Here is a 27718-nt window from a genome sequence, read left to right on the forward strand (position 1 = left end):
AGTATATTTTGTGGACCTTATATTTATAAGATTATTCCTGACACCGTAGGTGATGAAGTCTTGGAATGGAATGGAAGGCTATTGCAAGGAGCCACATTTGAGGAAGTTTACAACATTATTCTAGAATCCAAGCCTGAACCACAAGTTGAGCTTGTTGTTTCAAGGCCGATTGGGTAAGGTAGTTTTAGCATTTTATTTTTCCTTACTTTTTAAGACTTACTTATTTTTATTTCATGTGTATGTGTGTTTTGTTTGCATATATGTGTGTACATCATACATGCCTGGTACATACAGTGGTCAGAGGAGGGCTATGTTCCCTGGTGTTCGAGGAGTTAGGGATGGATGGTTGGAAACCAGCATGTATATGCTAGGAACCAAATCTCGGTCCTCTGCATGAGCAGTGTTTGACTGCTGATCAACATTCTGCAGTGTGCAACAGAAAATTGTCTGACTGCTCTATAAAAAGTTGTTTTCAGAATATCTTTTATCTTTAGCCAAAACATTTGACCACAATTAATGATTTTTCTTTATCTAATTGCAATAAAATGTGTTATTAATTACAAAATGAAAAAAGCAGTATGTCATTACTTTTAGGAAAAGTTATTAGTCTTTTACATTAAAAATATGTCTATCACTATAGTCTACATGTCTTACATTTTCTTTTGTTTTTGTTTTTCAAATGGAGACTCTAGCTTATAAAGATATTAACAAAAAGCATATAATTCCCACATATAGGGACTACTTAAGGAAAAGTCATTTCTTTTAAAATGTGATTAATAAGATTAAAACAGGCAACATTAAAACACACTGTCATTGTATTTATTGCAAATAGTTAATTTTTCCCAAAACCATCAGTAAAGTTAACCTTTTTCTACCTTATTAAGATTATTCAGGAAGTGTCCTACCAGCACATTTTCTGTAGAGACTTATATGATAATATAAAAGGCATATCCAAATTAAATTAGAAAAATGTGTACCTTGGCAGTGAACTATTGAGTGAATTATTAAATAATTAAATGGGAGTATCTATGAATGGAGGCTACAGAAATTTCTTCTTGTAATCAAGTGCTATTTTCATTCATTTTGGAAATAATGGATTGTAGCCTTTTGTCTCTTTGAAGTTTGGAAATATGGTAACCATAATGTCTCTATCTTAATATGAAATTATATCAAGTTATAATATTTAATATTTTAATAATTTATAGTCATATTTTTGAATAAAACTAGTTATTACTTGTTGTAAAAATATATAAAATAGAAAGGTATATGTGTCTTTTACCTCTCTGGGTCTGCACAGCTGTGTCCCAAGATATCTTGGCGGAAACATATCCCAACTCCTGGCGGCCCAGACCAGTCGCCACACTCCATTATATTACTTAAATCTACACATTAAAGAACACACAACACAATAATCTTAGATCCAATTGATATATAATTGCCCACTTAAACATACAAAGCCCGGTACCATCCATCCCTTAGGAACATTGATAACAACCTGTAAATACACAGAGCAGAATCTTAACATCACCTGCCATGGCTTCTCACACTCTCCTCCTCCTGTCTCTCCTCTTTCTGTCCTTGTCTCCTCCTCTTCCTTCAAACTTCTCTCCCGCCCATCCTTCCTTCTCCTCCAATGACAGGCCTCCTTCTATCCTGTACCTGCCCTTCACCTGTACTTTACAAATTCAATGGGGAGGTTCTGGTGAAGTCACCTGACTCCTGAGTATGTGACTAGGTAGCTGTCCTTGGGGCAGTGGAATTAACATCAAAATACAGATAACTTCAGGGCAAAGCACAACAATTACTATCTACTCAAATCAAATAAATATAGGTATTTTGATAAATTTATTACAAGGTAACTTTGGAACTCCTGGTATGAATCATGCTTGCCTGTTATCATTGTGACCCCTACATTTAAAATTTTTAGTTACAATTGCAATGTTTTACTGATTTTTGATTTGAATTCTAGTGTAATTTACTTAGAAGAGAAGGCCAATATAAAGAATTGAATTAATATATATTCATAAAACTTACCTTGTTGAATACTAGGTATTTTTCAGAGTAGATTAGATTCTAAGGGTTATACAATAAGGCCCATAGGAAATAAAGTGTATATTTGTATACATATGCTAAAATGTATGTAAGTTTTAATTCCTTATGGAATAAGCTGTAAAAATGTGACCCCAGACTTGGGAGGAAAAGACAAGTGTGTGGTAAATTCAAGGCCATCTTCACCTACATAGAAGACATAGGCCGGCGGGGGGAGGGGGAGACCTAGACCAGCTTGTCCAAACCCAAACAAAAAATTGTGCTTGGTCTTTTATCATTTTCATAAGCTTTTATATATTTATTTTCCAGTTATCACATTTTATTCCTAATTTTGATTGAAATAGAAGATGCTTCAATTGATAAAAGTTTATTTTTATCCTTTTCTATCTTTCCAGAGATATGCCTAGAATACCTGATAGCACTCATGCACAACTGGAATCCAGTAAGTTTAATTTATTCTAGGATATGCCATTAAACATGTCATTCATTACAGGTCTAGTAAGTAAGTTTATCTAGTAATATGGGCTAAGATAGGTAAATGTATAGCCTCAACTATTAAATTATATAAAAATGGAAATTTTTATAGTATTTTACATCTCCTTTGAAAAACATACAAACAATATAATCATTGCAGTATTTTATTTTCCCTGGCCATGATTATTGTAGATTTTTAAGGATCTTTTCTAAAACATGTTCTAATAAACCACACATCAATTACACAGTTAGGCAAGTTTCGACTGACTGTGTACCCATATATCCCAATGAAAAGTCCTGACCATTTTTACTATTTACAATAGCTACCTACACTCCCCAAATTTCCCCCAAAATGTAAAGTTTGTAATTTTGTAACTCTACTATTTTGTAGAAGAGTATGCCTAGAAAAATCTAGTGAATAGTTTTATTTATTTTAATTTATATTTTTCCAATTAAGATAGTAGGTTTAATTTTATATCACAACAGTAATGGGACAACAAACACATAAGGTCAACTTTGTTTTCAACTGCATTTTTATATCTTAAATTAGCTGTTTTCTGATGAACTGTTTCTTTATTGACTAAGATAGTATAAGGGATACAGGGAGAGAAGATGAGAGTTGCAATTAAAAAAATGTTATGATATGCACAATTGCATAGTAGTTTGGACAAAACTTCCAAGGGTGGCTGTCATGGTGGAAAGATACCTGGCAGTACAGTGGTGCTCATCAGGGAGCACTGATGTGCAGTTAACATAGGGAGGACAGCGCAGCCGAATGAAGTTTGCAAGGGAAATAAAGATTCAGGAGCAGCAGCAGCAGCCACATTGAACAGGCTTTAAAGCCTCTGTAAGGATGTCCACTTGCCTTTAGAGGATTCCGGTCTAGGAAATGCTTTCAAAGAGCTACTTATACTTAATACTTGATTCTGTCATGAAAACATAATGAAGCCAGGGCTGAGCAAAGTGAAGCTTGGAAATGTCCCAAGTATAGTGGCAGTGGCAAGATAGTGGTGGTCCTGGTCAAATAAACTATACTGTAATAAATAGACATTCGAATTATATAGTGCTTCTGTCATTGGTTTCATTTTATTTAATACCTATAACTTGGGGGTTGTAGTCATATCATTATAATAATTCTTAAAAACTATGGGAAGGCCAAGGTCTTTTCTTTATATTAGTAAAATACCATGAAAGCAATAGGAAACCCTTCATTTTATCATGGCTATCTAAAAAGCCTCAGACATGCAGGTAAACTTGTCCCTGAAGAGACAAGAATGTGTGTTCAATGTGGTTCCAAATTTTTACTCTTTAAACTGTAGACTGTATGCCTGTCTAAGGACCACTCTCAAAGGTACTGTTCTGGATATGTCTGTGGATTATTTGCTCTATATGGTTTTAACTGCTAGCCAAGTGACTGCCAACATTGTATTATTGAAAGACGCTATCATCATCTCTTCATGCCTTGTGATTAACCAGTTACTTCTACAAAGGCATCGTTAATTTACTTCTGAATATTGGGAAAAGGCATCAATCACAATTACTTTTTGAGCCTAAATTTGCACTTTTCCCTCAGAACTTTGTGACAGACATTCTAGAAGTGACTTTTACGCATGTGCATTTCTAAGTAGGCATACGGTCAACAGGCTGACTTCAAATTCTAGTCTTGACCCTAATGTTTAGTGCTATTTATGTTATGTGCTTCACATTGTGAAAGTCACAATGATGTGAAAAGTCACTGTGGTTCCAAAGTAAGTTCTACTGCTCATCCCTCCTCTCCTGTCACCATGTGCACAGTGTTCTAGATTCCAGGAGACGTCAATGCACTGACTTTTACAGAGACCATACCTGCTATGTAGGTGACATTGTGTTCTGGATAATAGGGTGGAAATCTTAGTACTCTCCTGCATTTCTTGCATCCTGTGTTTCTCCTCCTACACAGTTGAGGATTGAGCCTAGGGTATCACACACAGCTGGCAAGTGCCAGTGTTGCCCTGAGCTGTGCCCTCAGTCCTCGTCTGCACTACTTCAGCATCACCTGAAGTCCCGCTCACTGTCTTCACAGTGGAACGCCACAGTCCTCTTATTAGTGTGTACAGTTTGCCAGGGTCTTAATATCTATTTCTGTTCACGTTCCAACTGATTCTGTCAACTCTTCAGAACCAAAATCACACATATAAATTGCATTATTGGTGTTTCTGCTATTGTCTATCTTTTCCATAACCTCTCATTTAATTTCTACTGGAGTAATATTTTTATATTACATGAGATGTGCATTAAAAATTATCCACACATTTAATAATTTTTGGCATTCTAGTACTTATGTTCTTAGCATTTAAATTTTTGATTGTTATGGAAAAGGCTTATTATTTTCTGGTTTGGTTTTTCTTCCTTTTGCATTTTAAATGTTTTCTCAATATTGTGATATAGTTCAGATAATAGACAAGTGACTCTTGGAGCAGAGCCTGCTGCTGTTACAGAGTCAGCACAGCGAGGTGTAACTGTGCCTCTAAATCACAAAACAAAAACAAACAACAAAAACCAATTGTCTGAAACAAAAGCAAAACATCACTAAAACCTCCTTAAGATTATAACTTTATGAAATAAAATGGTCTATATCAAGCGACACTTAAAGGACAATTCAAAAGAAGTATGTTGAGTATTCTGAAATAGGAAGAGACCTTTTATTTTCTTTGTGTATAATTGTCATTTCAGGTTCTAGCTCATTTGAATCTCAAAAAATGGATCGTCCGTCTATATCGGTTACCTCTCCCATGAGTCCTGGCATGCTGAGGGATGTCCCACAGTTCTTATCTGGACAGCTTTCAGTATGTAATCACAAGATCATCTCTTTGGGAATAGTGAAGGAGGCTTTTAAATGCGATGTTAGGATTTTTGTTAGTTTGTTTGCTTTCTTTCTCTTTTTTTTTCATTTGTAAGCCAAGTTCTTCATAGAACTTTACCTTATCCTTTTACCAGTAGCTTTTTATTTTTCATAATTTTTAGTTACTTAAAATTTTGGGGTTATTTCTTATAATGCTTTTTTAATGTGAGATTTATAAAGTTTAATAATTTTATGAAGATATGTAATACCATTTTTAACCATGACATTATTTCAGAAGTTGGGGTGATGATTTTTACTCTTTTAAATGACTTGGAATTGCTATTATTTTTTAAGAGAGAGGAAAATCATACAAAGATTGAATTAAGATAGAAGTGAATATTTACGTAATCATGTTTTTTAGTCTTAAGGAAATTTGGGGTGGATTTTAATATTGTTTGAATATATAAAGTTCTAGAAGTGTGTTGTTTTTTTTTTTGCAACAGGCAAGACTAAATAATTCAATGAGGGACATATACATATACATACACACACACAAATATATATATAATAGACTCACACATGTACTGGGTAACTTCATTTTGTGAGCTATTGGCATATCTTCAAGTTCATATTAAGAGTTTAATTACATATTCTATATTATATTATTACATGTGGTTCACAAATTTAAGTGATTTCATTACATTTTCATTCCCATATTAAAGCAATTCAACTTTATTGTTCTACTAGTTATTAATAAACTTGTGAATGTTAAATTTGGAATTTCCTGAGTACTAAAGAAAAGAATTAAGTTCTCAAACCCAGAGATTGGTATTAATTAAAACTATGACAGTTAAAACCCAAACTATTAAAACTTGTATTTAAATTCCTTAGCCATACCTTCCTGTTATGTCAGCTGGGATTTCCCTCTCTTAGCTTTAAGGGGAGATGGTGCATTTTGAGGAGCATTATTGCTCTTTAACAGTTCTACTTTGTTAACAACATTTCAAATTACAAGATCACATACAAATTGTGCTAGAAGAGAAAGCTAGAAGTACAGAGAAGGGATTTGGAGAAATTTAAAACTCAGTTGATTCTGTCCTGATTCGAAATCAGTCTGAGAGTAGTTCAAACCAGGCTGTGAGGGCAGTTGAAAGTCCACGTAACTGTCCCGAGTGTGAGGCATACTCTCATGTTATACCCTGGGAGGAAACTAGTCTATGAGCTTAGTTAAAGTGTTAATTCCATGCATTTTGAAATTAAACACAGATACTCAATCAAATTACATACAAAACAGACAGGAATTGTAAGTATGGTTCATATTTATTATCAGAAATCTAGTCAGTACAAAACCAAAGAGTAAAATCACTAATAATCCTATTACCACGTGTGACCTTTTAAAGTACATGCACATATATAATAAACAAAGTTTCACATGCTTTTGCAATCTTTTTTTCTCTTTCTTATGTGTATTTTTTGAGTGAGAATTTTTCTGTATAGTGCTAAGTGGACTGAACATCACATGTAGACCAGGCTTGCATTGAACTTCTGGTGACCCCTCACCTTCTGCCTCAATGTTCTCAGATTATAAGTGTATTCTACACACATGGTCTGAATTCTGCTTTTTTCTATATTAACTACAACTTTGTCGTATCTTTAAAAATTTATTTTTATTTCCTTGTCTATAATACTATATTTATTTTAACTTCTAGTTTTTATTATTACAAATAATCATGCCACTGAAATACTTAGATACATATTAAAATTTATAATAAATTACTGTGTTAAGAACTTTGTAGAAGTAAAATTATAATACAAATGCTAAAGTATAAACTTAAGACTTAAAAAATCTAATCACATCTAATATGTCAATCACCTATTTTATACATACATATTATATGTGCACACATCCATATAACTGTATATATACATATAAATTAAATTTCTAACAGAAATAGTATTTCTAGTCACCAGGTATGTAAATGACCAAAGTAGAATGCCTTTTATGTCTATAAAATTTTCGATTTCAGTCATGTGCTTTGTGTTAGGTCAGCACAGGCAAGATGTTCTCCTGAGTTATTTACACGTTTGTCTGTATCAGCATGTAGGGAATTTTGGTTTAGTGCAATAAGGTAGGAGTTTGCACCTTGCCTATGAATGTCAGTTCTTTAGAAAACTCCTAGGCAGTGATAGCCGACCTTTTTCTTAGCCTTTTCCCTGCAGCTGTAATTAAATAATATGATAAGAGCAACGTGAGGAGAGAGGGTTTATTCAGTCTGCATCAGGAACGTGAAATAACTGGTTATCTTAAACCCACCAGAAAGCAGACAGGATGCGGACACTGGTTAGTGCTGCGCTCCCTTTCTCAGGGTGTTGCCCAGAGAATGGCTCAGCCATCCAGAAGAGTGTCTTCCCTCCTGACAGGCATGCCCAAAAAGATCATTTCTCAGGCGATCCCTGATTCATTCAAGTTGATATTTTTCTTTAACCATCACAGTCGCAGCTCCATTTTCTCCTACATTTGGATACATTTGCTTTTCAGAAATTCTACTTGTGTGCATCCCTTATTAAGTCACGACATTTCTGATGCCTCAGAACACAGATTATTTGTCTATTTTTGAGGTGATTTTCCTACTATGTTAGTTCATTTGTTGATATGTTGTCAAATAGAAAACACATGATGGATTGCTCTAGTTTGCCTGTGTATACTCAGATCTGTTGATTAATTTTTTAAAGTTGTGTGTAAGTAATTTTCTCCCCATGCTGAATCCCGTGACTGCTTGTTATTCTAGGACTTACCCACAAAAGAACCATTAATGTTTTTGATGAGAAATCAGAATGAGCCCAGTCAAACGTATTCTTCCTGAATCCTGTTAGTCCATTGGCAGTGTGTCCTTATGGTGATTCTTTAAGTTCGAAATTGTTTCGTTTGCAAGACAACTGTTTTGATTCTGAATGGTTTTAAGTCTGCTTACAGTATTTGGCTAGTAGTTTGATAGGCTGTTAGGCTAAATCCTTCTCTCATTCTTTTTCTCCAGGTGAGAAGGTCTCAGGATTCTCTCTTTTTTCTGTAGATACTCTTTACTGATTATACTGATTACTTTTTGTTTTTTTAATTATAGTGTCTGTGATTGATTTATTGTCACAAAATTACTTTATATTAATCTTTTAGCGTTTTACTTTTGCTAAATATTACAAATGTCAATTTTACTTGCCCATTTAAAAATTCAATTAATTTTAGAATAATAGTATGTATTCATATCTCCTTTTATGAGACTTGAGAACATTTAAAAAATATTTCATGTATGAAGTTGTCAGTTTCTTTTACTTCTTCCTTTCCGTTCTCTCCCTTCCCTTCCCTCTACCATTTCCTCTTTCAATTTCCTTCCTCCCTCCCTCCCTCCCTCCCATCCTCCCTCCCTCCTTCTTCCTTTTTAATTTGAGACAAATTAAATTAAACTAAATTTGTAGCCCTTACTGATCTGGAAATACTGTTTTTCCAGACCAGACTACAGAACAGACCCTTCTGCTCTGCCTCTGTGCTGTGAGCTGGAATTAAAGGCTCCTCATACATTTCTTTGAAGTTTAATTTTTGAACTTTTGCTACTTTATTCTCATAACATTACTTTTCTAGCTGCATTGCATGAAAAGAATGTCCTAAAGATCATAGTGCAAAGGGCAGTGAAGATGGCATTAGACAGTCACGGGTTGTGGTGCGCAGTTTCAGGCCCCTCATTGTATGAAGCCTTAGCTGTTACAGACATGGCGCAGACTGTCACCACTCCCTGTACACGATGTGGGGCTGAGCAGAGGCAGCCACAGTGATAAAGGAATAGAGCAATGGCAGGCTGCCGGGTGTTTTCCTGAGATAATGACCAAGGTTGAAACTGTAGAAAATGAAATGTAGAAAGTCAGTTTTCCAGTGTAGTAATTGCTCCTGAATCTTAAGCCTTTAAATGGTTCATTGTATGTTTTGTATATTTTACATCATTAAAAAATGTCCTCTATGTTCAGACATATTCTACAGTTATCTTTTAACTCATGAGTAAACATAAGGTTTAAAATGTTTTTAGAAATCTGATAGCTGCTTATTTTAGGTAATGGAAAACTGTTTACTATAAAGGATTACTTATTTTGAAAATATTCTTTTTAAAGTAGAACCTTCATTTCATGAGGTAAAATATCTTTGTAACGATCTCCTTTTCTTGGCATGTTCTACCTCAGACACTGTAGAGATGTGAGCAGGGAAAGTGAAATCTCTAAAGCTCCTCAGCCTTCAGTGCTTCCAGTTACTCTGTGGGAGCTTCCCACTCCTGCTGACTTAAAAAGCTTCTGCTATGCAGATTTATGCAGACAGACTTTTTTTTTTTTTTTTAGCATTTTCCATATCTGAGCACTTCCTCTTTGGGGTACTTCCTTAATTTTTGTAGAGAGAAAGGCGACTCCTGGTGACCAACAGTGGGGGTTGGATTTTAGATTTGTTTCTAATCATGCCTGTCTAGTTGATCCTGAGCCTGGGCAGAAGCTTGCCCAGTACACTTTGCCAGTTTTAGTGACAGTGGGAAAGACAGATGGAGTCCTTAGCTGTCGGTGACAAAAGGGGAGAGGCAGTGGAGTCTGCTGATGGGGATGTTCTTAATCCATTTTCAGACTCAGAGATGTGCTTCAGGTTTTATTCTATCATTGACATCTATGGGCTATGTATTAGGTTATGACAATTCTTTTAATTCTCAGAAATGGTTTTAAAATAAAGCTTAAAAAGTTCAGAAGATAAATGTGATGCTCTTTCTGAGAATTATGTTTTACTTCTTGTGTATGTTATACTAGTCTTTAAGCATTTAGAAGTTCACCTATACCTTTTTCACTTGCATGTTAGGGAGTAGAGCAGTGACTTCCCACAGTTGTTGGAAATATCATCCAGTAATAATCATTGCCATGAACGTTCAGGAAAAATAAAGAAGTCTAAGTAAAAGCAGTGACTAACACAGTGTTGTTAGTAGACATGATTGGGAGTTAGCCATATCTCAAGCCACATGACCACAGTGGGCCCAGTGCCGCTCCACCATGCTGTGCTGTTCTTAACCTATGGACAGCTAGACTCTGTTTAGTAGGGTTCATGTGCACACACATACAACTGTGGCTCTGTTTTCTAGTAAATCTTGTTTCAGTAGGTTTCATATGCATACACATACAATTGTGGGGCCGTTTTCTAGTAAATCTTTTGAACAGGTATAGACATTTATAATTACTTCTTAAATAGCAGTACACCAACAACTTGTAGGAGTTACATTGTATTTCTTATTGTAACTAAATAGAGATGACTGAGAGCATTTGAGATCCTGTACATTTTGTGCATCTACTATGCCATTTTACGTAAAGGATTTGACCATCGATGGATTTGGTATTTGTGGGTATGCTGGGACCGAGCACCGTGGATAGTGTGGGCTGTAGTGTGTTTAAGGGTAAAGTTTTAAGTTTCTTGTTTTGGTGGTTATTTTTTAGTCACTTTTTAAAATTATATAGTGCTGACTATGTTCTTGTACATTCTGTCTTAATTCCTATTATATTATCTATGTTTTAAGAATATGAATAAATAAATTGTAAAACTTTTAGAATGTTTTGAATAGTTTTTGTTTATTTTAGCACTTGGAAATATTTATTTTTATAATGAAGTACTTAATTTAAATATGTTGTCATGGAAACGTATTTAAGGGGTAGTTTTGTGTGTTTATTTTTACCTTTGGTCTTTTAGTTCCAGCGTATTGTCCTCTTTGGTTTTGTTTTATTGCTTTTTTCTTTAATTTTGCTTACCAGAGCCAAAGCCTTAGTAGAAGAACAACGCCTTTTGTTCCTAGGGTTCAGGTAAAGGCTTTGTCTGCCTGATAGAGACTAAAGTTGTGTTTTATCCCTTATTTGTATGTTTTTGGAAAATGCGTAGTAGGAACACTTTTTTTGGTATGTTGCTCTAAACCATACTTTGACTTCCAAATCATTTTATAAGGCAGCTTGTAAAATTCTGCATGGAGATTAGACTATTGAATACAAATTTAAAGAGACAATTTTGTTATTTCGTAAATTAATGAAGTACTCAAATGTATAGGTTTCAAAGTGGCATTCCAGTTTAGTTTTCCTGTAGATTTTTACTTATCTCTGTAACATTTACTGAAGTAGCAAATTTTAATTTCTAGATATTTTCTTTTATTACACAAAAGTTGCTGTCTCTTTAAATCGTTCATTATACCACATCACATCCACATTCTCTTGCATTTTCCAAGCAATGACTCCTTGAGATTGGCAAATATATTTGTACCTTATTTAAAATACTTTATTTTTGCATTTACTAAGTAAGAATCTCACTTTTGGAGTTTGTAAAAGCAAAGATCATAATCTAAATGATTTATACATTTGCTTGTAAAAACGAAGATCATAATGTAAATGATTTATACATTTGCTTGTAAAAGCAAAGATCATAACCTAAATGATTTATACATTTCCCTGTACTCGATGGTTGCCTTTGCTTGTTTACATCCCGTGGGTACAAGTTGTTTGCCTCTTCCTTAGGATATTGTTATATGGTCCAGTATGCCAATATAGTTGTTTCAAAAGTAGTATTATGCCTTCCCTGCTTTGGTGCATGTTTTAAAATAAATTGTTAGCTTTGAATAATACTTTGAAATAACTAAAATATTAATTCTACTTAATATCATGTAATATAAAATATTGATGTTTGATGCTAAAGTTTTGTCGTGCACAATTGAAATTGTATACAGAGTAGGGCTACAAAGAAAGGATAGTCACATTAAACAATTAAATGATTAAAATGTTTATTAAATAAGTGGAAATAAGGCTTGCCATTGATAGAATTGTGAGTTATATTTGTCATATTTTGGGTAATAATTAGTTATGCTTTAAATATTTATTTTTAAAACATGTTTAATACTATGATAAATAACATAGATCATAAAATATTCTTGGGGTTGGATATCTATTAAAAACTTCAATGCACTCTTTAATAAAAATTAAAATTATGTTTAACATTAAATGCACTTCTGAACAATTCCAATTTTGCTCAGCTGCAGTGAGACTGGTTCTCATTTGCTAACATTAGTACTAATGTTTGGACGATTAATTTAGGGACTGACATACTGTCACAGCAGTTTGAAAACAATGATGCCAGGGTCTGCTTGTGTAAGAGATAATGCATTACATCATAGCATGTGGCTTTACAGGGAAATCTGAAGAATAAAATTTTGATAAAAACACTAAATCTATGAGAGTTGCCATTATTAATGTGGAGAATATCTAAATTAATCTGGGTTTGATCACAGATTTTAGAAGCTATGACACTTGTCTACATTTCTTTCATCCCATGAACAATCAAACATTTGAATTTCCTTATTTTCTCTCAGCTTTTGTCAAAACTAGTTTATTCTTTGTGTTTTCTTACCCTTATCTATATCTGTAGTCTAATGTTGCTATGCAATCAAATTTAAGAATTTTTCCTTTCAAGCTTTTGAGTTAGTTCCCAGCCCCTGCTCAGTTTCTGGTTTTTTAGTTTCTTCTTAGAGACATGGTTTTGCCCTGAGGCCCATGTAGCATCAGATCCCTTATATAACCCGATTAGCCTAGGTCTGTGGGTTGGTCACTTTCCTCCTCTGTTGGTCTTCCCAGTGCTGCTGTTTCACTGTATTAAGACCTGAGACCTGTTTTCTTCAGGCGTGGGGGGTGGTCCTTGATCCTTCGGATTAAAGGTCTGATTCTTAAAATTCTAAAATGTCAGTTTAATTCATAGGGAAAAGGCTAGCTTAGAAATGTATAACTTTGTAATAAGCCAGATAATAGCAGACTGTCAGATATTTATTAAACACAGCTTTAGGAAATCTTGAGCTCTATTTTTGAACTTCTTAGCTAGTAGACAATTCTAGTTATACAATAGAAGGGTAAAACCACTTTAAAATTTGAACCAATGAAACATGAAAACTAGTAATAATTACTTTTATAGTTCAGATATCTCTTATTCTTATTTCTGCAAGAGGCCTCATCTCTTTTAGCACCAACAAATACTAGCATATGCCCTTTTAGTCTGTTGGTCTGCCTCTTCTCCCTCAAGTCAGTCAGCCTCTGATCTAGAACACGTGCAGAGGAGTGCAGAACTGGAACTGAACTGCCATGTTTCACGTATGAACACATGTGTGAATCTGAACTACATATGTTTGCCTCCACTTCAGTTCTTAGCTGGCTGCAATGATACGTATCCTAGCTAACACATAGGTCTTTTATAGATCCTCATTGAGTTAGAGGTGAAGGTTTGAAGTTGCAGGAGATGATAACTGTTAAAAGACTTTAGGAGCAGGAGGACATAAAGTGCCAATCCCTAATTATGATATAGCAACATTATATACATTTTCTTATTTAAAATTATAAAGTAAAAGTTTATTATTTTAAAGATGTCATGTGTTTCTTCACTGAAGAAGAAACTATGCCTCTAAAAATTTTAAAGATACATTTATTATAAGGGAATCTTTTAAAGCTACCAGTAAGCCTTCTTATATCCTCTGAAATCTGTCTTACTGTGGAGACACAAACATTTGCTTGAAACTTCCCTCTGAATACCATTTACTTGTTGCTATTAACACACTGCATTTAGAACACTTATTTTCAAGGCAAAGGTAAACAAGAAGAACCGTGGGGCTTCCTAAAGGAAAATAGATGTAGAGGAATCATTATGTACAAATTATGTAATACAATAGTGTAATTATTATATGTACATTAATAACTCATCACATCAGGATAACAAAAAACCCAAGTGATGTGTCAATGAAACTGAGACATCAGAATTAATTCATTTATTCATTGAAGTTATTATAGTATATCCTTTTATTTGAACAAATCACAGTTTACTGGGGGAAAATGTTATCTCTTTTAATATTAGTATTAGAGGATGGTATTATAATGATTGGAAATGCAAATGTATTGATAGTAAATTATGAGCTGATAAATTAATGTTTTTGCTTTTCAGATAAAACTATGGTTTGACAAGGTTGGTCACCAGTTAATAGTTACAATTTTGGGAGCAAAGGATCTCCCTTCCAGGGAAGATGGGAGGCCAAGGAATCCTTATGTTAAAATTTACTTCCTTCCAGACAGAAGGTAGGGATTTTAAACTAAAACATACATGCTCTTAAAAATAAGTGTGAAAGCAAAGACTGTTTTGATCTGTATCATTCACTGTTTTGTGTCAACAGTCACATAACTTGTAAAATTTACAAATACAATAATTCTGATGGACCAAAAATGACAGTAAGTATTTGAGATTATTTTAAAACTTTGCATTTATATGATTTTATCTAAATATTTAATTTAAACACCTGCATATTGTATTTCTTAAGTAATATACTTTATATGCCAGAATTATTAAAATTTATTTTTAAATAAAAATTTTAAGGTAGATTGTTAATAAACAAAGCTGGAAGAGAAACTAAATTATTTTAATATTCTTCTTTACTGTCTACCTCTTGACAATATTGATTTTCGTTTGTTTGTTTGTTTGTTTTTGTTATAACTTCATTACATAAAATTAACTGGTACGTCTGTGTTTGTCATCTATACTGTCCAACTACCACTGGGTCCCAAATCACCTCCTTCAAGGACTGCATTTTGATTTTTGTCATGAATTGTTTTGTACTACACAGATTCTAAAGGTATTTAGGGCCAGAGAATTATGTCCACAAAAGTAATCCCATCACTCTTAATTTCAGGCATATCAGTAAAAAAGGGACTCTAACAAGCATGGTGAAAATGTTGGGGCCCTGTTTCCCATTTCTCTGTCTCTGCTTTTCAGGGCTTTGTCTCTCACATCATCATCATTTTTTCTAGGGTTGCATGTGGCTCTGCACACATCTTCAATACCAAGACAGGAAGTAACCTTGGGTTTTAATCTAATTCTTATAGTGGTTATTTCTTTCCCCATTGGCTGGATGAGAATCTCACTGCCTTATTTAATTGGCTAACCTGAAAGGAACTGGCTCACTGGAAAGGAGCCATTGCTCCAAACAGAAAAGAGTCATTGTTTCAGGTCATGGGTTCCTGGAATGGATTCCTGGACCTGGGAGTGAACAAAGAGTTTAATTATAGGGTATATTAAGTATAGGGTTAGAACACTGACCTAACAGTGTTGCAGGATGGGAAGGCTAAAAAGATTTGCGTTCTCCTCTCTAGAGTCAAGATTTATAATGTTCGAGCATCATCTGAGCAATCTAGCAAAGAGATAAAGGAAGCAGATCATTCCCAATAGTATTTTACTGGATATTGATACATTTTAACCTGAAAGTTGTAAAACAAATGCTCCAGAATACATTAATATTTCACAATACTTAAGAGTTATTAGAAATTTCTTACTATATAATTTCATGACGTTAACTTGGAAAAACCATTGCAATGTAGACTGTTTTTTTTGTTGTTGTTGTTGAGAGACACAATTTGAAATATAAGAAAGAAAAAAATCCTAATTAGAGTGGCCAGATAGAACCTAAATTGTGGCTGAATTATAGCTATTACAGCCAAATTATCCTAGTACCCTGGCAGTTACATTATTTGGGTCCTTAGTACAGAGAGGTTTATTGCTGTACAAACCTGGGGTAAACTGACACGAACACCAAATTTTGCCTTTTTCCTATGCCTTTCTTCTCAAGCTCTTTAGGTGTCAACAATTGATAGTTAAAAAAATTACATTTTTATTTTTAAATTATACTATTTCTTCCTCTCTCTCTCTCTCTCTCTCTCTCTCTCTCTCTCTCTCTCTCTCTGTGTGTGTGTGTGTCTGTGTCTGTGTCTGTGTCTGTGTCTGTGTCTGTGTGTCTGTGTGTGTTGTGTCCTTGCTATAGCACTCACATGAAAGTCAAAACTTGTGAAAGTTAGTTCTCTACCTGCTCTATGTCAGTCTGGGGCGTTGATTTTGGTTGTCAGGCGTGGACGAAGCCTGTGCCATAACCCATGAACCATGACACCGTCCCACATTCTACTTTTAAGAGTCTAAAAGTGTACTGATTTTTTTCCTGATTAGGTTTCATTATTTAATTTTATATTACTTTGCCTAGTTTTTCTTCTTTTTTGAAGAAAATAAAGGGTTACAATAAAGGCATCTCACCTTACCTTGTTCTCTATATTCCAATACAGTGTTTAACTTGTCTTTTTAAAACCTCAGAGAATGTGAGAAGTATTAGAACTTTTTACTCAGGTCATTTCTCAGCTGAGGTACTTGTCAGATACCAAGTATTTGAGAACAGGTAAATACTTTTCAAGCTTACATTGTTGAATGGGTTGTGTTATAGTTTAATCTTTAATAGGGAATTCTTTCTTTTTTTGTGTGCAATAATGAGAAAGTCACATTATCATCTTAGTTTTTCTCTTTTCTTTTGACCAAGTTTTTAAAACATGAATAAGATAATAAACATTAACTATTAATTTAATTTTTCCTGACAATTTTTTAGGAAAATATCATTGAATAGATGAAATAACAGTTGCTATTTAATTGATAAGACTTCTTAGAGCTTCAGTGATGTATAGAAGGTATATCTGCTCCAATCATGGTAGTCAAAAAACATTTTCTATACCATGTTCTGTAAAGGTAGTATTTTGAAGTAAAGTTGGTTATGACCACAAATATATTTCTTTTCTTTATAAATTTTGAGTACTATTACCAAGCTTTTGCTTGTTGTTTTAAGTGAAACAGAAACCCAAAGTGCTAAAGTGAACATTAAACTCATTTAGATTGGACAAATGTTTATTGTGTTGCCTGCAGAGAATATGGATTTATTTTATTTTTAGCAACCTATTTAAAAATAACTGCGTAGATTAATATTTGTTTTTAAATACAATTAGTAAATATGATGATTGCAATTTGATGATTTCAGTTAATTTAAAGAAAAGAAAAACCCATTTCTTTTTACTTGTTATGTTGTTAGTCATAGTTGTGAGGAGATGACGGTGGAGATTTCAAAGTATGTGTGTTTGTGAGGGACTGCGGAAAGTAGTCCTGTTTCTGATCACTGTAGGGATTCTTTCTTTCTTTTTTTCTGCTTTATTTTTTTACACTCCAAATTTTATACCTTTCCCAGTCCACCCTCTGACGATTCCACATTCTCCCTACCATTCCCCCTGTCTCCATGAGGATGTGCCCACCACCCACTCCCTCCCCACCAGACCTCTAAACTTCCAGGGGCCTCCAGTCTTTTTAGGGTTAGGTGCATCTTCTCTGACTGAACCCAGATCCAGCAGTCCTCTGCTGTACATGTGCTGGAGGTCTCATCTCAGCTGGTGGATGCTGCCTGGTTGGTGATCCAGTGTCTCAGAGATCTCTGGGGTCCAGGTTAATTGAGACTGCTGGTCTTCTTACAGGGTTGTCCTCCTCCTCAGGTTCCCCCAGCTTTTCCCTAATTCATCCAGAGGGGTCAGCACCTTCTGTTCATTAGTTAGGTGCAAATATTTGCATCAGACTCAGATGCTTGTTGGGTCTTTTGGAGGGCAGTCATGGTAGACCCCTTATTGTGAGAACTCCATAGCCTCAGTAATGGTGTCAGGCCTTGGGGACTGCCTCCCTCCCTCCGTTCGTCCCCCCTTATCGTTGCTTTCTTATTCCTCTGAAGTTGTACTGAGGCATCCTCATTTGGGTCCTTTGCATTGTTGAGCTTTTTGAGTTCTATAAACTGTGTCTTGGGTATTTTGTATTTTTTTTGGCTAATATTCCACTTATTAGTGAGTACAAACCGTGCACATCTTTTGGGAGAGTTACCCCCCTTAGGATGATATTTTCTAATTCCATACATTTGCCTGCAAAACTCAAGATGCCCTTATTCTTAATAGCTGACTGTTATTCCATTGGGTATATGAACCACATTTTCTGTATCTATTCTTCTGTCCTGCTTCTGGCTATCACAAATAATGCCACTATGATCATAGTGGAACATGTGCTCCTGCAGCATGGTGGGGCGTCTTTTGTGTATACTCCCAAGTATTGCTGGGTCTTTAGGTAGGTCTATTTCCAATTTTCTGAGGAACCTCCAAATTGATTTCCAGAGTGGTTCTACAATCTACAAGTTTGCACTCCCACCAGCAATGGAGGAGTGTTGTTCTTTCTCCACATACTTGCCAGCATGTGTTGTCACCTGAGGTTTTGATCTTAGCCATTCTGACTGGTGTGAGGTGGAATCTCAGGGTTGCATTGATTTGCAATTCCCTGATCACTAAGAACTTTGAACATTTCTTTAGGTGTTTCTCGGCCATTTGAGATTCCTCTGTTGTGAATTTTGTGTTTAGTTCTATATCCCAGTTTTTGATTGGGTTATTTGGTGTTTTGGTGGTAAGCTTCTTGAGTTCTTTATGTATTGTGAATGTTCGCCCTCTATTGGATGTGGGGTTAGTGAAGATGTTTTCCCAATCTGTAGGTTGCTGATTTGTCTTATTGACAGTGTCCTTTACTTTATAGAAGTTTTCCAGTTTCATGAGGTCCTGTTTATCAATTCTTGATCTTAGAGCATGAGCCATTGGAGTTCTGTTTGGGAAGTTTCTCCCTGTACCAATGAGTTCAAGGCTCTTTCCCACTTCCTCTTCTATTACATTCAGTGTATCTGGTTTTATGTTGAGGTCCTTGATCCACTTGGACTTGAGCTTTGTGCAAAGTGACAAATATGGGTTTATTTTCATTTTTCTACATACAGACAGACAATGAGAGTATTTATTGAAGATGCTTTCTTTTTTCCATTGTAGTTTTTCATCTTCCTTGTTAAAGATCAAGTGTCTGTAAGTGTGTGGTTTTATTTCTGGGTCTTCAGTTCTATTCCATTAATCAACCTGTCTATCTCTGTACCAATACCAGGCAGGTTTTTTTTTTTTAATTCCAGGAATGGTATTTCCCCCAGCCGTTCTTTTATTGTTAAGAATTGTTTTCCCTATTCTGGATTTTTTGCCTTTCCAGATGAATTTGAGAATTGCTTTTCCCATGCCTTTGAAGAGTGTTGGAATTTTGATGGGGATTGTATTGAATCTCTAGATTGCCTATGGTAGTCTGGCTATTTTTACTATGTTAATTCTGTCAATCTATGAGCATGGGAGATCTCGCCATTTTCTGCTCTGATTTCTTCCTTGAGAGACTTGAAGTCATTGTTATACAGATCTTTCACTTGTTTGGTTAGAGTTACCCTAAGATATTTTATATTATTTGTGGCTATTGTAAAGGAAATTGTTTCCCTAATTTCTTTTTCAGCCTGTTTATCATTTGTATAAATGAAGGTTACTGATTTATTTCAGTTAATTTTATATCTGGCCACATTGCTGAAGTTGTTTATAGGCTGGAGAAGTTCTCTGGTAGAATTTTTGGGTTTGATTATGTATAATATATGTCATATCATCTGCAAATAGTGATACCTGTATTTCTTCTTTGCCAGTTTTAATCCCCTTTATCTCTTTTTGTTGTCTTATTGTTCTAGCTAGCATTGGAGTACTATATTGAATAGATATGGGGAGAGTGGGCATCCTTGTCTTGTCCCTGATTTTAGGGGTATTGCTTCAAGTATCTCTTCATTTAATTTGATATTGGCTGTTGGTTTGCAGTAAATTGCTTTTATCATGTTTAGGTATGGGCCTAATCTGATCTCTCCAATACTTTTAACATGAAGGGTGTTGTATTTTGTCAAATGTTTTTTCTGCATCTAAGGAGATGATCATGTGATTTTTTTTCTTTGAGTTTGTTTATATAGTGGATTATGTTAATGGACTTTCATATATTGAACCAACCTTTCATCCCTGGGATGAAGCATACTTGACATGGAGGCTAGGCCAACCAAAGTTATAGGGATTCCTTTTTAATGTAAGACCTTTGCCTTTCATATCTTCAATTAAACTAATGATTTATGACTTCATGTCCTTCACTTTTTAGTTCTAATTAGAGTCAATTCTATACTTTTAATCTTTAATCTTCTATTTTAAAATGTATATTAATGTTAAATTATATGTTAAAATATATTTTAACGTAGCTAATAACATAAGAAGACATGTATGTAATTTATAAGTACAATGTACATATAAATGATGTGTATGCAGTTAAAAATATTTCCTAACTACAGATAGTCCATCCAAGTAAGTATGAAAGCCTCCTAGCTATAAGTCCCACCTGTCAAGATAATTATCCTCTATTTCCATCTAACATTATTTTGGCTACCTTACAAAAAAATCAGTATTTTTGTGTCTTTAAAAATATATTTTGGAGTTTTTTCTTTTTTTTCTTTTTCTTTTTCCTTTGTCACAAAAGCAAATAGCACTTCTTAAAAGTTCTTAAAATATATTTTACAATTGCTGGTTATAAATATAAAAATATATATTACAATTGCTGCTTACCTGCTTTCATGAAGGAAAATTGCAATTTATGTATTTTCTTTTTCCAATTAACTTTCTGCAGCTTAAGAGGTTTGTTTGAGCTGTTACTCTGATTAAGTCACAGCATGATATTTCATAATTTGGTAGGAAGTTTAAACCTTACTTGACTTTTTTCCTGAGAAATTTTTAAATTGATAAAATATGAGTAAAAACCTTGCATGTAAGTTTGCATATTTTCTTTTTATTAAAATAGTGATAAAAACAAGAGAAGAACAAAAACAGTCAAGAAAACTTTGGAACCCAAATGGAACCAGACTTTCATTTATTCTCCTGTTCACCGAAGAGAATTCCGGGAACGAATGCTCGAAATCACCCTTTGGGATCAAGCTCGAGTTCGAGAGGAAGAAAGTGAATTCCTAGGAGAGGTACCTGCGAGTAGTTAAGGCTGACTGCCTTAGTCCATTTTGTTGTTTACTGCTTCCGGTAGAGTCACAAGGTTAAATGGCTTAATTCAGCAGAAGGAATTCACTGCTTTAAGATAAAGCTTAGCAATAATAAAGAAAACAGTGTTTTAAGATTCTTAGTGAAGCTGGTGTGTAAGCAGTGACATAGGCCTATGATATCAGCTCCTAGGAAAGCTGATCCTTTGAGTCAACAATTTAGGTGCAATGAGGCCAGCACGGTGAAGCTCAGTCTCAAGACCAAAAGCCAAGACCCAAGCAAGCAGAACCCCATGATAACAAAGGGCTGGGGAAGACTCCTAATACAGGATGAGAAGGTGTGACTTGCACTTGACACACACACTGTTGCCTTGTCGAGTGCTTTTAGCTTTTTGTTATTTTATTCCTTGATTATTATGTAACATATATAATGTATTGGGCATTTTTTCTATGGGTTTACCTCAAGAATTTGTATCTCATGGTGGATTCAGACATTGCTGTGATGAGGAGAATGTAGTAGGGACGTATAATTGCTGTGCTGGACTAAAGTCATCACAAGAAGTTTTCACAAGGATTTGTACAGTGAAGGAGACTGAGATTTCTGCAGAGAGAATAACAAGGCATCAGGTTTATGAGTTGGGGCAGCTCCCTCAACTTTGCAGGGAGGACATGACGCTTCAAGGTTAAAAGGACAGCGGAGCATGTTCCCTACTTGGTTAAACCCTACGAATAATGGGAACCAGTGAAAGTTTTCAACAAAGTTTGTCTAAATTGTGAGTAGAGAAAAATGTTTCCAGTTGTAATGTGGAGAACAAACAGAAGAGGGATGAGAGATGAAGACACTCTCTGTTTGCATATGATAGTAAGAAAAATCAGTCATTTGCTTCATGAAATCTTTTTTTTAGTCTACCCACTTTTCCTGGTTATGTGAAAGGAGAATGGCATGGATAAAATAAAAGAAAGAAATATGAACTGAATGACGTGAGTTAAAGAGTTACAGACCTAGTAATCATTTGGATAGAAGGATCACGCGGTTCTTGGGAACAATGACTCTAGCCATTGGCCTCTCTGCACTTCTGGTACTCTCACTTTCTAGCCCTGCATCCAGCAAGTTCATCTGTCCTGCATCAGTCTCCCTCTTTAGCCAAGTGTAAATAATGTTAATATGTAGCTCAAATTTAGTAGAAGGATTAAATAAGTATAGTATGTGTTAACATGACATCATAGTGCCTCTAATATTGAAAATGTACAGGGGACATTTAGACCTAGTAAAATAACAGTGTTTGCCTGTTTACTTGTAGCCAAATGGCATGATAATTTGTAATTGACCACTTTATCCTCGCATGGTAGACCTACAAGATATGCACAAGCTCTGTCATACTTGCATAATAATCTCAAGGGAAACAGAAAATCATTTCTACAAATTGATTTCTCTTATAATTAAAAAATCATATTATACCATCCATAGGATGATATGATACATGTCAAGCTCCAATTCTTGTCTTTTCCGGTTTGTTTTTAAATGACACCCAACAGCCATACATTATTAGCTAGTATATATGGAGCTAATGATGTGAGGTTCTGGTTTGAACTGTCAGTGGTATGGTTCAGTACGCATCGAGTTTTAAGGAAGAAAGCTTCATTTTATCTGTTACTAACAAGCTTATCTGACCTTAAGTCATTTTTACCTATTTTTAGCTTTAGAATCCTTTTCTAAATGACAAAAATAGTCATTTTTTATTCTTAGTAGATATAAATAATGTGGCACGGTTGGTTGTTAATTAATTTTTCTTCTCATTTATCAATTATTATGAAATTATTATACTAGGACCTGTAAATTAAAATGCTTTTGATTTTGAAAATAAAAATAATATCAGTTATCACAGTCAGCTTAAAAATAAAAATTGCTATTTATTTTGCATAATATATTACAAATTTAATATTGACTTGATTGGTCAAGGTCTGTATAGAAATGTAGCTATTGAAAGTATAAATTCACTAAAACATTAGAAAAATTGTTTCTCATTTAATTACTGTCAAAACATTGCTGACAATTTGGCAACATTAAATCCACTACTTTGTTGTAAATAGAATTACTCTGATAATATTGTAAAAGTCATAGGCTATTGAAGAGATTTCATTTTTATTGGTGTAACGGCTTTGTGTCTTTGGTTTGTAGATTTTAATTGAATTGGAAACAGCTCTGTTAGATGATGAACCACACTGGTACAAACTTCAGACCCATGATGTCTCCTCATTGCCACTCCCTCACCCTTCTCCATATATGCCACGGAGACAGCTGCATGGAGAGAGCCCAACACGCAGGTTGCAAAGTAAGTTTTGCAAACTTTATCATACATTCATTGAATGTTTCTAATCATGATTGTACATCTGACAGAGTGAAAACAGCATTATAATTGCTAATGAGTGTTTGTTAGTGTTTTCATGGCTACTATTATGGTTTTTAATAGTTTAAAACAGTAACATCGGGTTAAAGGCATGCATATGAACAATATTAAAATCATTCCAGTCGCATATTATATGATATAACATCAAATACATACAACCTTTTGAAGGTGTAAGTATTTAGAGACTTAAAGTAGAAATGAGATAGCTAATACAATAAAGCTTGGTCATGTAACTGTAAGTGATGTCATGTAAGTGATGGAGATGCTTAAAGCATAGTACCTCATCATATATTAGTAAAGATTCTTAGATCTAGTGCCTGGGGACTGGCTGTCAGCACTGTGCTCCGCAGCCAGAGGGGCCTGATTTCTATCCTAGCAAGCACGTGAGCAGCTCGTACACACTCAGAGTTCCACGTTGTGAAAGCCAGCACAGGCAGATTCCTGCGGTTCACTGAAGAGCCGCCCTAGCCCTTCTGGTGAGCACCGGGTTCAGTGAAAAACCTTGTTTCAGAGCAGTGTAGATAACACGTGTGCACATTTCCTCAGTACCCATCCATATATGTGCATATAAACATATAACACATCCATATGTTCACAGACACACGCATGCACACATACTGGATTGATCAAATACAAACCAGTACAATTGTTCTTGTTTTAATTACTAGCAACTGTGTCAGGCCATTCTACATTAGCTTTGTATAATTTAATAACACTCTCATAGACTGAAAATGCCGCACTCGGCTTGTCTTCCACCCCATTAGTTGTGCTTTTCTGACAAATAAGTGGTAGAGACATGAGATGAAGGCTTTTTCTCTCACTATCATGCGTGAGCTGTATTCTTTTTATATGGTCACAGGGTTCTTGTTTCCTGACATTTCTGTCAGGTGTTAGCTGACTGGCATTGGTGAGATTTCATAAGTATCCAGTTAAAAGCAACAAACCATGTTGTTACTTGTTGGTAATGAGAGGTATGCTTGATGGTCACAACTTTTTTCCAGACATATCACCTCCTTTTGATGAATTGGACTAAATTAGAAATCTAAAAGTGTTGAATATGTATAAAATTAAGATTGGTCCTCTGAGAGTCACAGGAAAGCCCAAGGAATGAGCTTCATCTTTCTAAAAAATAATTCTCTCTAATAACTAGAATTTTATTTCCACTAGCACAATATCAGATATTCAGATAAAACTAATTTAAAATAATTTTCATAGTTCTTTATTAACCCTCTGAAACCATAAACCCTCACATATTCCTATTGGTAACTGCTATTACAACCGACTTTGTTGGAAAAGTTACATTATCACAATGAAATTGTCTATTCTTCTGGCAACTATAATCTATGTATAATCTATGTACATTCTCCTTAGATTGTGGAGTAGGACAGTTGGTTATGACATGAAGATGATTAATGTGTCTCCCTGTGTACTAATTCATCTAACTTAATGCGGATGTCGGCCAGCGTGCCCTTTTTTATAGACAGAGTCTCTTCTCTCCCTGCTTCTGTTGTTGTTCGCAGTTATGGATATGTTTGAGGATTTCAATCCTGAAACTAAATTCTTCCATGTTTACTCCCAGTCCATGCTTTGTAATTCTTTAAGTTCTTTCTGACAGAACTCTGGTAATTTGTATATATATACTTAAATTTCTTATAGATTTTAGTTAAGATATCCATCTGCATTTTGGCTTTATTTTGTTATATTTTTCCATTTAACTTTCTTTGACATCTTCCTCACTTTAAACACAAGAACATTAAGTACGTGTCGACCTTGTGGGGCTTGATGCTATAACTGCCCCAGACACACTAATTAGGTAGAGGTATAACTCTTTCACCAACTGGGACAGAGTTACATTCAGAGTTACAAAAAAAGTGTAAATGATGCTGACATACCTACAGGTCCTCTTAACAGAGGTCTTAGAAAGTCAAAAAAGAATAGCATTCAAAAATACCCTGAGAATTTTATCTACATTGATCTTCACTGAAGTGTCCCAAGTTACAGTGGTTATCTGAAGCCAGGTCTGAGCAAGGTAGTTTCCCTGGTGCTTCATTGTGTGATGGCTGCAGGTTGGAGTTACTTTACTGGGACATTAAAATATTGATGATGTTGTTGTTTAAATATCAACCTGCGCCCGGATAAAGCACACCAAGCCAACACGGTACCACATGGAGAGATTTAATGGGAGAATACGACAAGGGGAAGGGACAGGAGACAGAAGAGAAAGAGAGGGTAGAAGATGTCTGCCTAGAAGATGTCTGCCTTTTATTTGGAATCTGATATAACTGCTCCCAGGTGGAGTTGGGAATTGAGCCAAAGATAGACTGGGAATCTATGGCCATTGCCATGGCAACAGTGACCAAATGGTGTTGCTGCTGAAGGCAATTCCTGATACAAATAGATTTACTCTAGAACTTTCCAGACACGGATACTTTGTTACTCACAAAGCATCTTTAATCAGGATCTTCAGATGATCTAGGACTCTGACCCTCAGTGGGTTCTGTGCTGAGTCCCTGCAGAGCAACCTCTTTGTCCAGACTGCTCTCCAGTGAAGCCATAGCCCTCCTTAGAGTGTTCCGTTATCATGCTAATAAGCTAGAGTTAACAAAGTGTCCCTTTGTTTTCAACTCTGAAATCCCTTAATTTAGAGAAAAACTACTCAAGTTTTAGTATCTTTTAAAAATATCGAGGGAAAAAAATACATCAATAGAAAAACTAAGTATCATGACAGTATCATAATCTTGTTCTCCTATCTCTGTCTGCCTGCCTGTCTGCCTGCCTGTTTGTCTGTCTGTCTGCCTGCCTGTCTGTCTGCCTGTCTATCTGTCTGTCTCCCTGTCTCCCTCCCTCTCTCTGTGAGTGTGTATATGTGTCCTATAATAGGATGGAGTGGTGTATATAGTTCATATGAGCTTTGAAGAGCACTTTGGAGATACTGAAAATGGGAACTGCGGTAAACATTTTAGGTAGACCCAAACAAAAACAGTATGGTTGTATACTAAATAGAGAAGAGAAAAGTTGATAATATGTGAGGATACATAATACAATGTGAGGATCATTAGATTTAAAAATTATATAGATGACTAGTACTTTTATTTTAAACAAAATTGTTGGGTGGTAAGTTTGAAATTTAATAATGTGTGAGTCCCTTGGTGAAGCTTGATAATTACAATTGGTGCTGATTTCATTGTTGTTTGTTGTTTTAATCCTAATATAACCCATTGCATTCAATTCTTTCTTAGTTAACTAAAATATGATCTTCTAAATGTTACAATATTTATGAAATTGTTAGTCTACTAGATTTATTTCCTTTGTCTGCAGTTAGACATTTCTTCTCTTGAGAAATGGTTTCCCGTACCTCTTCTACTGTTCCCACTGTGCTTCAGGTACTGTGGCCAGGAAAAAAGTTCTGTTTTGCTTCCTACAAAATACTTTATGTAATTGATCTGCTCTGTAGGCTTCTGACAGATCAGTCTTGTGAACAGTTGGCAAACGTACTGTTCCTACATTTGGAAACTTTACTTTAGAAATATCATCACACTTTTGAAACTTTAATTCAATGTTAGAAAATAAGCCTTGTACTACTGATATGTGTTCTGTGGAGTGTGGTGAGGTGTGGGGGAGGGGGTACCCAGGGGAGCCCATGCTGAAGCATACGCAGCATCCCCCCAACGTGACCAGTCACAGGATGGTATGGGATAGAATAGAGTTTATTCAGGGCATGGGGAGAGGAGTCAAGAGGGTAATAGAGGCAGAGAAAGGCAGAGAGAGAGAGAGAGGAAGAGGGGGAGGGGAGAGAAGAAGAGGAGGAAGAGGAGGAGAAGAAGAAGAAGAGAAGAAGAGAAAGAGAGGAACAGAAATAGAGGCTGGCCATGGGCACATGAGGAGAGAGGAGGGAAGGGAATGGGGAGAGAGTGGGGACAGGAAGACAAGACAGCAAGAGGAACAGGATGGTGGGGAGATCCCTTCTACAGTGAATCAGGCCTAGCTGGTTATTGCCAGGTAACTGTGGGCCAGAGCTTACCTGGTTATTGTCAGGTAACCGAGGTGGAGCTCAGACAACAACAGTAAATTACATTCCCTCCATTAGACATATCAATTGTATTACAAAAAGAAGCAAAATATATCCCTTTACTTTTTGATGATTTCCATCATTTTAAAAT

At 35.2% G+C, this 27718-nt stretch overlaps 1 protein-coding gene across 48 annotated transcripts in view; it reads left to right on the top strand.

Moving 5' to 3' along the window:
- Rims2 (regulating synaptic membrane exocytosis 2) overlaps window positions 1-27718 on the top strand; it is a 511056-nt gene that overhangs the window by 267898 nt on the left and 215440 nt on the right. For 29 of the 48 annotated variants that reach the window (XM_063262882.1, XM_063262894.1, XM_039078281.2 and 26 more), the window contains 6 exons: window positions 50-173; window positions 2445-2491; window positions 5236-5348; window positions 14361-14491; window positions 20964-21135; window positions 23330-23483. In XM_063262882.1, the coding sequence (XP_063118952.1) occupies window positions 50-173; window positions 2445-2491; window positions 5236-5348; window positions 14361-14491; window positions 20964-21135; window positions 23330-23483 (741 nt within the window). 48 annotated transcript variants of the gene reach the window in all.

Source organism: Rattus norvegicus, chromosome 7 (genome assembly GCF_036323735.1).
Source record: "Rattus norvegicus strain BN/NHsdMcwi chromosome 7, GRCr8, whole genome shotgun sequence".
In the NCBI taxonomy this organism is placed as follows: Eukaryota; Metazoa; Chordata; class Mammalia; order Rodentia; family Muridae; genus Rattus; species Rattus norvegicus.